At 45.2% G+C, this 14,024-nt stretch overlaps 3 protein-coding genes and 1 long non-coding RNA gene across 4 annotated transcripts; 1 reads left to right on the top strand and 3 right to left on the bottom strand.

The window, feature by feature from the left end:
* Positions 1 to 2,411: 2,411 nt before the first annotated feature.
* Positions 2,412 to 4,753, bottom strand: LOC109880695 (beta-crystallin B1-like). The gene is made up of 6 exons (XM_020472881.2): positions 4,668 to 4,753; positions 4,224 to 4,318; positions 3,970 to 4,088; positions 3,654 to 3,786; positions 3,287 to 3,429; positions 2,412 to 3,120 (listed from the first exon to the last, which is right to left on the bottom strand). The coding sequence occupies exons 2-6, from the start codon at positions 4,311 to 4,313 to the stop codon at positions 2,949 to 2,951; spliced, it is 657 nt and encodes a 218-aa protein (XP_020328470.1). The 5' UTR covers positions 4,314 to 4,318; positions 4,668 to 4,753; the 3' UTR covers positions 2,412 to 2,948.
* A 1,377-nt stretch (positions 4,754 to 6,130) lies between these two features.
* On the top strand, positions 6,131 to 8,635 carry LOC109880694 (beta-crystallin A1-2-like). The gene is made up of 6 exons (XM_020472878.2): positions 6,131 to 6,266; positions 6,941 to 7,023; positions 7,143 to 7,261; positions 7,450 to 7,591; positions 7,774 to 7,916; positions 8,048 to 8,635. Exons 2-6 carry the CDS (start codon positions 6,949 to 6,951, stop codon positions 8,193 to 8,195), a joined length of 627 nt encoding a protein of 208 aa, XP_020328467.1. The 5' UTR covers positions 6,131 to 6,266; positions 6,941 to 6,948; the 3' UTR covers positions 8,196 to 8,635.
* Positions 8,636 to 8,953: 318 nt separating this feature from the next.
* Positions 8,954 to 11,971, bottom strand: LOC109880672 (uncharacterized). The gene is made up of 3 exons (XR_002253728.2): positions 11,049 to 11,971; positions 9,730 to 10,891; positions 8,954 to 9,626 (listed from the first exon to the last, which is right to left on the bottom strand). It is a non-coding gene; the product is annotated as an uncharacterized LOC109880672 (long non-coding RNA).
* Positions 11,972 to 12,062: 91 nt separating this feature from the next.
* On the bottom strand, positions 12,063 to 12,980 carry LOC116354952 (BTB/POZ domain-containing protein 18-like). The gene is made up of 2 exons (XM_031797109.1): positions 12,700 to 12,980; positions 12,063 to 12,623 (listed from the first exon to the last, which is right to left on the bottom strand). Exons 1-2 carry the CDS (start codon positions 12,800 to 12,802, stop codon positions 12,418 to 12,420), a joined length of 309 nt encoding a protein of 102 aa, XP_031652969.1. The 5' UTR covers positions 12,803 to 12,980; the 3' UTR covers positions 12,063 to 12,417.
* Positions 12,981 to 14,024: the final 1,044 nt, after the last annotated feature.

The following is a 14,024-nucleotide window of genomic DNA, read 5'->3' as shown; positions in this document are numbered from 1 at the left end:
ACAGGGAGAGTACTATAAGAACGGCCCATGTTCTGAATTATGTCGCTGAACATTTCAAAAGTGCAGAACAAATAGCTAAATTGACTACGTTCGTCCTAGCTCACTAATTAATGTCTTAATCGAAATTGCCTCTTTTCCTCTCATCGTCCCCTTATGCCATAGTTTGTACATCTCATTGTCAGTAGAAACCACATTTGTTTAAGCAAGTCAGCCATATCAGCTATGCTTTTTTTTAAAGGTATTAAATTAAGCTGAATAAACTGTTTCACTGCCAGACAAGGCTCTGCTGATAGCCAGGTGTAGCATTGGTAAGGTGTTGGGACTGCTGTTGGGATTCTGCTGTTGGGACAGCTTTATGTAGGCCCTGGTGTTTTGCGGGTAATTTGGCAATTTCTCGCATGGAATAGCCTTCATTTCTCAGAACAAGAATAGACTGGCGAGTTTCAGAAGAAAATGCTTTGTTTCTGGCCATTTTGAGCCTGTAATTGAACCCACAAATGCTGACGCTCCAGATACTCAACTAGTCTAAAGAAGGCCAGTTTTATTGCTTCTTTAATCAGAACAACAGATTTCAGCTGCTAACATAATTGCAAAGGGTTTTCTAATGATCAATTAGCCTTTTAAAATAATACATTTGGATTAGCTAACACAACATGCCATTGGAACACAGGAGTGATGGTTGCTGATAATGGGCCTCTTTACGCCTATGTAGATATTCCATAAAAAATCTGCTGTTTCCAGCTAGCTACAACAGTCATTTACAACATTGACAATGTCTACACTATATTTCTGATCAATTTGATGTTATTTTAATGGACAAAAAATTAGCTTTTCTTTAAAAAAAACAAGGACATTTTTAAGTGCCCCCAAACTTTTGAACGGTATGTCCTTTATTGTTACAATACATCTTAACAATATGTGTTAACATATACAGTAACAGTCAAAGTTTGGAAACACCTTATGCCAGGTTCCCCCCCTATTTTATACATTTTAGAATAATAGTAAAGACATCAAAACTATGAAATAACGCATATTATTATTTTTTTTATTTTTTTTACCTTTATTTAATATGGAAGTGTTTAGCAAAAAAGTGTTTAGCAAATCGAAATATATTTGACATTTTTCAAAGTGACCACCCTTTGCCTTGATGAGAGTTTTGCATACGCTTAGCATTCTCTCAACCAGCTTCATGAGGTAGTCACCTGGAATGCATTTCCATTAACAGGTGTCCCTTGTTAAAAGTTAATTTGTGAAATTTCTTTCTTAATGCGTTTGAGCCAATCATTTGTATTGTGACAAGGTATGGTTGGTATACAGAAGATAGTCCTGTTTGGTAAAAGACCAAGTACATATGATGGCAAGAACAGCTCAAATAAGCAAAGTGAAATGACAGTCAATCTGGAACATTTCAATTACTTGTGTCGTCGCAAAAACCATCAAGCGCTATGATTAAACTGTCTCTCAAGAGGACCGCCACAGGAAAGGGAGACCCAGAGTTACCTCTGCTGCAGAGGATAAGTTCATTAGAGTTAACCGCACCTCAGAATGCAGCCCAAATAAATGCTTCATAGAGTTCAAGTAACAGACACATCTCAACATCAACTATTCAGAGGAGACTGTGTGAAATAGGCCTTCATGGTCAAATTTCTGCAAAGAAACAACTACTAAAGGACACCAATAATAAGAAGAGACTTATTTGGGCCAAGAAACACGAGCAATGGACATTAAACCGGTGGAAATCTGTCCTTTGGTCTGATGAGTCCACATTTTTGGTTCCAACCGTTATGTCTTTATGAGAAGCAGAGTAGGTGAATGGATGATATCCGCATGTGTTATTCCCACCGTGAAGCATGGAGGAGGAGGTGTGATGGTGTGGGGGTACTTTGCTGGTGACTCTGTCAGTGAGTTATTTAGAATTCAAAGCACACTTAACCAGCATGGCTAGCAAAGCATTCTGCAGTGATACGCCATCCCATCTGATTTGCACTTGGTGGGACTATCATGTTTTTCAACCGGACAATGACCCAAAACACACCTCCAGGCTGTGTAAGGTCTATTTGACCAAGAAGGAGAGTGATGGAGTGCTGCATTAGATGACCTGGCCTTCACAACCCAAGTGCTCAGCATATGTGGGAACTCCTTCAAGACGTTTGGAAAAGCATTCCTCATGAAGCTGGTTGAGAGAATGCCAAGAGTGTGCAAAGCTGTCATCAAGGCAAAGGGTGGCTTTGGAAATTATCTGCAGCGCTCAGCTCTGACTTCATATTCTCCTATCGATATGTGTATTTTGATTACCTTTTCATCAAGATTGACTAGTCTGTACTGATATGATTTTCATGTTATGACCTGTTATAGCACTTTTATTTATACAGTGTCATCTTGGACATGAGGGTTATCGGTCACAATGCAAAGACGTTTTGAAATCAAGATTTTCATTTTTATTGAAAAGTTGGCCAGGATTCTGTACAGCAGAGAGGGTGTGTGATACACAGGGTTAGGAAGTGGGGGGTGGATATTGAAACTTCTTTTCCCATGGTGCATCATACCCTGAGCCGAGAATCATGTATAAAACAGCAAGATATTTCTCGTTCCCTCTTTGGTGCTGCAATGGACTGCAGGGGAAAGGAATGGGGGACAAAAAAGGAAGGGTGGGGGGGTGAAGGAGGGAAAAGCTAAGGTCGGATCACAGGAGAGAAAGAGAAGAGTAGAGAGAGAGTGATGGAGGGGTTGAGGGGTTGTCTGATTTTCAGGTGTTCTGTAGCCAGGTGGTCCTTCAATTGAGGTTTCAAAGAGTGGGGGATTTTTAATGTCACCACTCTCCCTTGCTGTTTCAGATGGTAAGCTTCGGCCAGGGGTTCGGCAAGGCCTCAGACATCTCTCCCCCTCTCTCTCTTCCTCCTCCCCTCTCCCTCTCTTCCGCTCTTTCTCTTTCTCTCCTTCCCTGAGCCTCACTTGCTGGCCATGGTGTAGCATCCCTGCTGGTGCCACTGCATGTCGCGGATACGCCTCACGGACTGGAACTGGGGGTGACGGGCACCGTACTCGTTGAAGTGTTTGAACTCGCCCTTCTCCAGAAGGTACTGGGAGCCACGGTATCCGGGGAACTGGTAGCCCACCCAGCTGAGGGGGAAAAGGAGAAGACCAAATTATGTCACTAGGCAAATCAATACGTATGTCACTAAAATATCAGCCGTTCTCCTACAATCTTTTCATTCTAGATCTATGTGTTCTTAGTTGTGAGTTTAACTCTGTCAATTCCTTTTTCCATCTCTATAGCGACACTTACGTTCCACAGCTGACCATTATGCTGCCGACCCTGTCGGTGAAGCCGTAGGAGAACAGAGACGGAACGTCATCGTCCATGATCTCCATCTTACGGCCCTTGAATTCCCCAACCTCGTACAGGCAGATCTTGTGCTTCTCGGGGTCCTGAGAGAGAGGGGAAAGGAGAGAGGTGTGTGAGAATGAGGGAGGTGTTCAGAAGGAGAGAAATGTACAGGAGAGAGACAAAAATGGAGAGAGAGTAAAGAAAGACAGAGTGAGAGATCAGGGGGTAGGTAGCAAGTCACAAAGAGAGAGGATGTGTATAAGTGAGAAAAATTCGAGAACAGATGACAGAGAGAGATGGTGAAAGACGAGAGGAGAGTCCCCACCATGCGGACGGGCCTGAAGGACAACAGGTAGTCGTTCTTCTGGCAGTTGCTCCAAGAGTCCCAACGGGGGAACTCTCCCTTCTCCAGAATGTAGTGTTCGCCACAGAAGTTCATCTGCTCGAAGCCCACAAAGCTATACAGGATAGAAAGGCAGTGTTACTTTATTATACAGCTGTGTTGACATATATAATTAGGATTTTTTTTTTTTACTGTAAATGATACTGCTACATCTACCATTATCCCACAAATCTACAGGGATAGCAGGACATTAATAGACACTAATATATAGTTTAAAAAACTGGAGAGGTTGACTTACGGTCCACACTCAATGCGGAGGGAGCGGACGCGGTCCATGCCCATCTCACACACGTTCATGCACTCATTGCTGATCTCGACCATGCGACCCTGGAAGTTCTCCTGGTCGAACACAAACATCTGAGGGGCAAACAGAGAAAGAGAAACATACATAAGTACATCATCAACACAGATAGTGTCTGGCTGTATCAGTGAGCCGATGATATTCCATTAGATTGGAGCCAGGAGACGTCCTGTTAGTTGAGGACTACTTGCCTTGTAGGACATCATGCCCATCTCAGACTTCTTGCTCTGAGCAGCCTTCCCGTCAGTCTGGGAAGCAGCCTTGGACTTATCACTGGACATGATGACTGGAAGGGAGAGAGAGAGGGATGAGAATGAAACAGTCTCAAAACAGTCAAGAAAACACATCCAAGGTGTTGGGAATACAAATAATGTATGGAAATACAATAAGGGATGAAGATGGAGTGAATGGATGCAATCAGGGGAAGAGTGGTATTTGGGCTTGGGGATGCGGTCTACATGTGTAATATAGTGATGTACAATATGAATGTTACATGTATTATTATAGCGACTTCTAATTACTGATTTCAAAGTCAGACTACTGCTGAACAGCTGCTACTCCTCTTTCTCCCCCTTCTCTCTTTACCTGTGTATGCAGGTGCCAGCATGTGTGTCGTGTGTGTCTGCTGCTCTTACCTGTGTGTGTGATCTGCCTCACTCAGAGAGTGTTTGTGGCTCAGAGTGCGCCCCGTCCTTTTATATGCTGGCGCCCAGAGGAGGAGGATTAGAGACAGAGAAACAAATCTGCTGAGGTCAGAACCACGAGACAATAGAACCTCCGCATCATCAGAGAGGGACAGCCAGAGAGGGGGGGCCAGCCACGGGGACCAATGAGATCCATGGTTCATTGAGAAGGATTGGAGGGGGGTTGATAGTGGAATACTGTACATGATGATAGGGTCTAGCCACAAACAGATACAGTATCTGAGCGATAACACTGTACCAGTATCTGTGATAAGCAACTAATTACATTTTTCACACTCTGGTATAACCTGTGACAAAGACCTGTACATATATTGTGTTCATGTCATTTTGAGGAGCACATTTCCCACGCTCAATGTGCATAAGGTAGACAACTAAAGAATAACAGCAACAATACATCAACAAGTAGAACAAACTATCACAACACATAAAACCATTACCTACTAATGTAAAAATACATTGTTTTTAAGGGATCAAACATTAAAATCTAGCTTGAATAGGTGGAAGGATATTTACTGAATAGGCTCACTATTTACATGAGAGGACATGTGAAGTGCGCTAACCATCTGCTCATAATCAGTACCAACTTCTATTACAAACAGAACATTTCTGGTCTTGTCTTCTCTCTGAGTCTCATCTCATCACCATCGGTTTTGAAACAGTTGAATGGGAGCTCAAGCCTGAAGCAAGTCATTAACACGTACTTTTTAATTGATGCATTATTGGACCTCACATTATCAAACTACAGGGTTTTGATTAAGAGAGTGTTAAGTCTATAAGGTGTCAGTACGATATCGTTGAGGTGTGAGGAGTGTGGTGCAATTTTTTGGGGGGGACTTTAGTGTGCTTAAGGGGCCAGGGTACCATGTATATGACTCAAGGATGGATGGGGACTCAGATGGATGTGTGGCATGATTTAGGTGTGTTTGTGTGTGCTACCCATGGCATCTGTGAAAGGGGGCAAAACATCTCTGTGTTGTCCTATGTGTTTAGTGACTAAGGAGATACTATTACATATAGATGTCAAACACTTTCTAATTCTCAAATGTTTCTATCCTGTTCATATTCTATTATAAACATATTTGTAGACTGACTTTTTCTCTCTACCCAAACGGTGCATGTGCCCCTTTAATCTCCACATTCTACACCTCTATCCCGGCCTTTGTGACTGCCGCACACCGGACTGCTGACCAGCACGAACTGAACGGGACGTTATTGTTCCTCTCCCATTCAGGGCAAACCCCGAACGCTGTGCACAGAGAGGACTGGCGTTCCATAGTATATGCTGAGCTGGCGTATCGCGCAGTTTCGATGGAATGACCGGAAAGAACAGGAGCGCGCTGTTGGCCAGTGTTCTAGGTGGGAAAAAGTTATTGTGCGCGTACCAAAGGCCTGCACCATGGACGCGCTCCAGGGGGGGCGCTTCTCGTCACTGCGTATAAAACTGAAGCGCCAGGATCTCTTGAAGCTCAACGCGAGATAGCGTTAGGCGCGTGCCACTACCGAGCTCATCACGAATAAGTGCCAAACTAGGTAAGGTGCCAACTCCGTAACGCATTTAATGCAAATTATAGGGACAGTCAGTCAGATAGGCCATTGCAGGCTTATTCAAGACGCGTTTACACATTCATTTAAAACTCACCAAAAAGCACTAACCCTGAAACAACACGTTAACCTGCAGTGCACATTGCATAGATTGGCTACATAATGTATAGACTCGTTTAACTGATCCGTGTCTCCATATTGCCTATTCTGGTGTAGCCTACAAACTTGGATGGACAATAAACGATGTGATGTTTTACCGTTAGTTCACAATCATTTCGATCTGTTGCGTATTATTTGTTTAGTACGATTGGCTAAAACAGGGAGCGAGCTTGTTAGATACAATATCGTGTAGCTTTATCATAGATTAATTGATCGGCATTAGTATGAATTCAGCTCATTAGAGACTGTGCAGCGAATTTTTTTCAAAATAGTGCATAGCGGATAGGAGAAGTGTTAAACGGGAAACATTTTAGAGAGGTTGTTTTCCAAGGCATGTTCACTTGAATACCAGTGTGAAGCCTTGATTATAGAATAACATATCATGTAATAAAATATCATAGAATGTTACTCTGTCTGTGTGGATTGTTGGCGTTGAGGTGACTTATAGAGTGTAGGATAGTTGTGGAGATTGTGTAACAGAACGTTTGACTCCTGCCTCTTAGGTGTAAAGATGTACAGAACCACTAGATCACCAATGATGCAATCCCTTGTCAACTCCGGAATGGGCGTGGCTCCTTTCTTCAAGGTAACACACCTTAGAGGAGCCACACACCTTTGCATAAGTGGGATGGGCTCTGTCACCTTAAATGTCCCTCTTCTCATCTTCCATTTATTCTCCCTCTCCCCACCCATCTCTCTCTGTAGGTGACTGTGTTCGAGCAGGAGCACTTCCAGGGCAAGTGCCAGGAGTTCACCTCTGAGTGCTGCAACATCCACGAGTGTGGTCTAGACATCATCCGCTCCATCAGAGTGGAGAGTGGAGCGTGAGTTTCACACTGTGTGTTTACGCCATCTGTTTAGTGGGAATGTTTATTTATGGACAGAGGAATCCAGGTGTGTAATCTGTCTGTCTGTGCGGATGAGCAAGTTATTTTGTTTATAGTGGCTGGTTCAATGTGGGTGTATAAGATGGTAGTTCAACGTGTAAAATATCTCTCCCACCCCACTGTAGCTGGGTGGGCTTTGAGCACCATGACTTCCAGGGCCAGCAGTTCATCCTGGAGAGAGGAGAGTACCCCCACTGGGACGCCTACAGCGGTTCCCTGTCCTACCACGTGGAGCGCCTCATGTCCCTGCGTCCCATCTACTGTGCTGTGAGTACCACAGTGTGTGAGATAGAGAAAGAGGAGATGTGAAAGAGAATCAATGCAGTTTTTTTTTATGTCTGCCAAACGGATACATTCTATTAAGGCCTTCCTTGAGAAACTCCCAAATTCTTGGAATATGGTCATATTTATGTGTGTGTGTATGTGTAACCTTCCTCTATTTCTCTCAGTCCCACATGAGCAGTCGTATGATGATCTTTGAGAGAGAGAACTTCATGGGCCGCAGTGTTGAGCTGTGTGACGACTACCCCTCCCTGCAGGCTATGGGCTGGTCCATGCCCGAGGTCGGCTCCATGCACGTGCAGTGTGGCGCGTAAGTTAACCTCTATTATTCACTACACACACGCTACGTGTTAGCAAACAGCTGTGGTTTAATACTTTGCACACACGATCGATATACTAAACCTCCGTGTTAAATGAATATCCCCTATCGCTATCCCCCAGCTTTGTGTGCTACCAGTACCCCGGCTACAGGGGCCAGCAGTACATCATGGAGTGTGAGAGACACAGTGGAGACTACCAGCACTGGAAGAACTGGGGCTCCCACTCCCAGACCCCCCAGATCCAGTCTATCCGCCGTATCCAGCATTAAGAGGGGCTAGAGGCTGAGAGGCCCAAGAACCGCAATCCCCAGCCCAGATGCTGCTCTACCCCTTACCCCCCCAACGGAAGACCAGCTGCCCCTAACTACCGACTCACTACATAACACTGACACACACAGCCGCTCCGAGGTACGATGAGACTATATCGCACCGGTAAAGCACAGGAACACACACACACTGACATGACTGACATAACCCAGTCTATTTTTTATCAGGGTAGAGCACCCACACACACACCTGCGCTGTACTACCTGAACCCCTGTCCGGGTCACCTGGGCTGAGCAGGGAGCCACACATCCTGCTCGAACCAGAGGTCAACGCATCAACAGGCACCAGTTTCAAGATGGCCACCACCGTAGTGCAGCCTTAATGTGATGTGTGTAGGAGGGTGAATCAAAGGTTAACTAATAAACTCATGTTCACTTCAGTCGCTCAGGCCTGTCCTATCATTATGCGGTGTGTGTGTAGGATAATCTATAATAAATACCATATGGGATTCAACATAGCAGCGTCTCAAGATGTGCTATTTGGGTCCAATGTAATAAGCCGCTTGTACACTGCATGTCAAACCCTCTGATAAACATAGATATAACTGAAAGACTACTTCAAATAAACCTGTTGCTTTTTTACAAAAAATTAATAGCCTTGCTGTATCCACTCAGATTACTGTCACCGCTTAAAGACACTACAACACCATGATAAACATCTCAGCTATTTAGGCTGCACTTAAAATATATTCACACAAGGACACGTTAAGAACATCTTTAATCTGTTTTTTAAACAGAAAACAGTCAAACACCTGGGGAGAACAGTAATAATGACAAACATGATGTGATTCCATTCTAGAACAATCCAAAGCAGAATTGGAAGATGTAGGCCTGTGATGATTGACACTCAACCAATGAAAGTCGCAAATTCCTGTGAAACTGAACTAACAGCAGTGTAAAACCTGATTTTTTGGCAACTCACAATGAAACATTTGGTATATGAATGAACCCAAACTCCTCTGCACAAGAGGCAAATATAGCTGGTGTTTTTCTACACGGGTCATTGAAAACTTTAACACAATGATGTTGTAAAGGTCTGGGCAGTGAGATGTAGACTTAAACAGAGCACAACTGACCCACAGTGTAAAACACATTCATATTTGATGATCTAAGTGCTGAAAACTAGAACTCAAGCACAGAGCTCTAAAGACAAGGTGAGGTAGAAAAAAGGTACAACAAAAACATCCACATTTTTTTAAACATCCATTCGTCCTCTTTTGTTTAACAATGGGTAACTTGGAGGAACTCAACCACACAATCATGCTTCTCCATCAAGCAGAAATCTGTACATTCCTTGTCGTTATGCCACGGCTGTCCACACACAGCAGTTTGTCCATATCCCAGTCTCCTAGCAGGGGGAAGATGTTGGTCACACTAGGGAAACAGGGATAGGAGGGACATGGTCATAGTTAGTGTAAAAGCAAAGAAACCTCAGATTAGAGTTGAGTGTGATAATCTGATTGATAATGTAGGCTACCGTGTGTATGCACTCAGTCAGAGCAGAGATGACATATATCCAATAAAAGGGGTGTGGTCCAACTCTCCTCCAATGACATCAATCTCCTCTTCCTCCTCAGAACCAAGCCCCTCCCCCAGGAGCCAGGCAGTATGATAGGAGGGACTGGGGAGGCGCTATAGCCCCCCAACACATCCACTTCCTCCTCTTCCTCCCAGCTTCCTGTTGACCCTTCGATGTCCACCTCTCGGATGGAACGTGAAGGATGGGAGACTGGAGGCTTTACTATCCCAGAATGCATCTGAACTGTGACCTTCCACTCTCCGATTTGGATTGGTGGGTTGTGGAGTTCGGTCTGTTTTTCTGCTCTGTCTCTCATCCATTTTTCTCCATCTCCATCTATATCAATACTTTCATCAGAATCATCTATCGCTCTGATGTCTTCAACATCTATTTTGTCCATCCGTGTCTCCCTCTCTTCTGTCTGATCGGTCTTTTGTGGTTTAAAAATGGCCCATCCCGTTTCCTCTCCATCTTTCATTCTGCACTGTGTCTGCAGGACTTCCCTAGTCTTCTGGAAGGCTGAGGAGGTTGTCACTTCTTTCCCAGACTCCTCTCTGTCCTCAGGGTGTACCTGCTCTCCACAGGCTGGGGCTTCTGGAACGGAGATGGGAGGGTGAGGTTCTGAGAGCGTTTGGACCAGGGGGACTACTTCTACTTCTGGACATGCACACTTGGTCTCTCTGTCTCCTTCCTTCCCTTCCACCTCTCCTCCTCTGACTCCTTTACTCTCCTACTCTTCTCTCTTGTCCTTGCTGGGTCTGATCCTTTCTCCCACTCCAGCTGAGGCTTCTTCCCTCCTCCTCTTCTTCTGCTACTCTTCTTTGTTTCTGCCCCTCGGCCGGTCTGTTCTGCGGGGAGGCTGGTCTGTTCTGGTGGAACTGGAGCAGATGTAACCTTTGCACACACACCATTGACATTTCTCTTTCTGGGTGGTCTGCCTCTCCCTCTCTTCACAATAGCCACTGCCCCAGACACTCCCCTCACAACCTCCTTGCCCTGTCTGATTGGCTGGGCACTCTGACCTCTGAGCTTCTCTGGGGTTCTGATTGGGCTGATCGGGGGATTGGATAGGGGTAGGGTTTTCTTGGTAGTGTCAGACTGCTGCTGGCCGGGCCTTGGTCTGAGAGATGACAACACTGACTATAAGTAGACCACTCAGCCATAAAACACCTATACAAATTATACACGGCTAACAATTTACTGAAGAATGCATGAAGTATACTGAGTAAATAGTAGCAGATGTTTCATAACATCAAATGTTGAGCAAAGTCTCTCACCTGAGATTTTATCTTCTCAGCCGACCGACCTGATTGGGCAGTTTGCTGGGGGGTAGGCGTTTCCCTGGCAGCATCCTCGGGTTGGCATAGCTCCTCGCCTGTACGGACAGACACACCCAGCAACACATCATCCACATCCAGCAGTTCCTCGTATTCATGGAGTACCCTTTCTTTATCCTCTACTTCTTCTTGATTAGTAGTCTGGTCCTGTCTATGTTCCTCTCCCCATGATGTTTCTTGGGCCTGACTATAGGTTGGATGTTGATATCGCCTCGCAACCGTCTTCTGGTCATCACCCTCCTCTCTTCCCCAGACTGGTAGGGGGTAGAGCTGAGGTGGGCTGGACACTGTTAGGAGTTGAGTATGGAAGAGGTGATGTGTGAGAGAGAGGGAGGTGTGTGTTTGCGGGGTGTGTGACTGCGTTACACTGCTCTATGTGGGCTGTGTGTGTGTAGCTGGGTTCTGGTTGAGGCATGTGTGTGTTACTCTGCCCAGCGTAAGAAGGGTGTGTATAGGCTGTGTGTGTGTAGCTCTGCTCTTCTCTGACTTGAGTGCTCTGAGTTCTGTGTTCAGCTGTGCTGGTCACCATCTGGGCTCCACTATAGTTCCTGAGAGCGGTGTAAGGCTCCGAGAGGCTGGCTGTGCTCCGAGACCCCTCTCACTCTCCCTGTGCCACTGGGTTGGATGCTGCCACCTGCTGCTCAAACGACCTGAGGAAGTGGTCCTGGATGTCACTCAGCTCACCCTCCACATGCTGCTGCAGCCCCACTTCTGAAGAAGACTTGGCACTTCCGTCACCCGCACCAGTCACCTCAGTAACAGCGTCCATGGCGCTAGGAGCTGATCCTGGCAACCACCACAGGCGAAGTCTAGGCCCATCATGATGTCCTCCAGCAGGCGGTCAAACCGCTCGGCAGAGTCCTCCTGGGGAGGGGGGGGCAGAAGGGGGAGGGGGGGCAGCAGGGGGGGGGGGCAGAAGGGGGAGGGACGGGGAAAGGGGCAGGTTAGGGGCAGGGGAGGGGGCGGGAGATGGGGAAGAAGGGGACGAAGGCTCGGACCCACCACTTCCACAGTCTTGCTCTCTGGGACACCTCCATCACCCCCTGCTCAACTCCAGACCCCTTCTTCAGGACTCCTCTCACTCTACTACCTCCTTCTCTCAGCCTCCTGGCTCTTCTCTCAGTTCCCCCCCTCTTAGATCCCCCCCACCCGCCTCCTCCGGCCCCGCCTCCCTCTCAGGTTCTCCTCCTGTGGTTGGGAGGGATCGAGGAAGTAACTGATGAATCCAGCGATGTTTCCCTCGAAGCGCTCAAATCCCTCTTTCCGACCTCCACCAGTCCTTGGATGCCCAGCCTAGTAGCAGCAGAAATCACTTCCTGCCTCTCCGCCTCCCCCTCTCCCACCATCTCCCGGAATACAGCAGACCTACCAGCCTCACCAGGGTGCATGCCCCAAAAACCTGGAAATCCAGTAGCTGGCTCTGCCCAGAGGGAGGTGCCGGTGCGGTGGACAGGGCACATGACAGCTGGGGGCTTAGGGCAGACAGGATGTAACTGTGGGCTGGTACTGACACCCCTGATAGAGGGGGAGAGAGAGATGATCAGGATGGTGTGCATGTTTACATTATAAGTGTGTGTGTGTGTCTCCATACCCTCTGCTCGGAGCACCTTGTCACAGAACTGTCTGCACCTCCGCTGCCTCTGAAGCTCTGCCAGGAGTAAGGCCTTGAACCCTGGCCTCTGATACCGCCACATTCCCACATCCACTAAAAGAGAGAGGAGAGTCGATGGAAGGATGAATGGTAGAAGGGTGGGATATAGGTTGTGAGATGAAAGGATGATGTACTACAATAGGCCTATTCAATTTAATTTGTTAATTAGGCTACATCAGATGACACATTTGCCAATCAGCTGTTAAAAAAATAAATTTAAAAAAAGCATTTCTCTGAGTTCAAATTAAAGGCATAATAACTTAATAAAAGTTAAAAATGTAGGCCACAATCACATTTTCTGTTATGGGAAAATATTAAGGCATCGATTGTCAGCTGAATTGCAATCTACTTAATTGGTCGCACACCAATCACAACCAAATTAGAACGTTAACTGGCTAGCTGTGCACCATCTACCAACACTCGACTCAAGCAATGAGTATATAGATATTATTTGAAGTGGTGAAAATAGTTTGTTGAAGTGCACCCTCCATTAGCATGATATAAATAACGGATGCTTAGCCGTGTGATTAGCTAACTAGTAAACGTGAATTAAAAGTTAGTTTACAGAAATAAAATCATGCATCACTTTACTCACCTTTATCCAGTCATTCGATATGTCCTCTTTCTTAAATGAAATAAAACTTCAAAGCATCGACAATGCTAAGTGCATAAAAGTTTAAAACAATTTGTTTTTAAAAAGAGGATTTAAAAATATATATATTTAACTCTTAATTGCCCGAAGGCTAGCCTCCTTGTCACGGACAATTTGCAGAGGTCACAGATTTGACGCTAAATAGCAAAATTGCATTGTTACGAGTTGCATTGTTGTTGTTATAATGTAGAATAGTCTGTATACATACAAGAAGTACACAAATAGACAATGATAACATATGCTAGGGGGTACAACAAATTACAGATTATACAAAGACCTTAAAAGAAACACACATATTGATTGTTTTAACAGCTTTCTTATTCGAAGAATGTTGAATGGTCTTAATGTACTGCTCGAAGTCCTTATAGAAAACATGGAAGAGTGTTTTTTTTATTAGTGAATTTACATTTATGAATATGACATTTTGCCATTAGCACAATTAGATTTGAGGTACAATAGTTTTTCTTTATCTTTATTATGGTTAAGGAAATCCGAGCAGCACATTCTCCCATAAAAAAAACAAAAGTCATCAAGAATATTAACAATTGTAAAACCGTGAATATATTTCCATAATTGTTTTACATGTAGACAATGCCAAAATAAATGTGAAACT

The sequence above is a fragment of the Oncorhynchus kisutch genome, linkage group LG19, assembly GCF_002021735.2.
Source record: "Oncorhynchus kisutch isolate 150728-3 linkage group LG19, Okis_V2, whole genome shotgun sequence".
NCBI lineage: Eukaryota > Metazoa > Chordata > Actinopteri > Salmoniformes > Salmonidae > Oncorhynchus > Oncorhynchus kisutch.
This window is presented reverse-complemented; position numbering and strand designations above follow the sequence as displayed.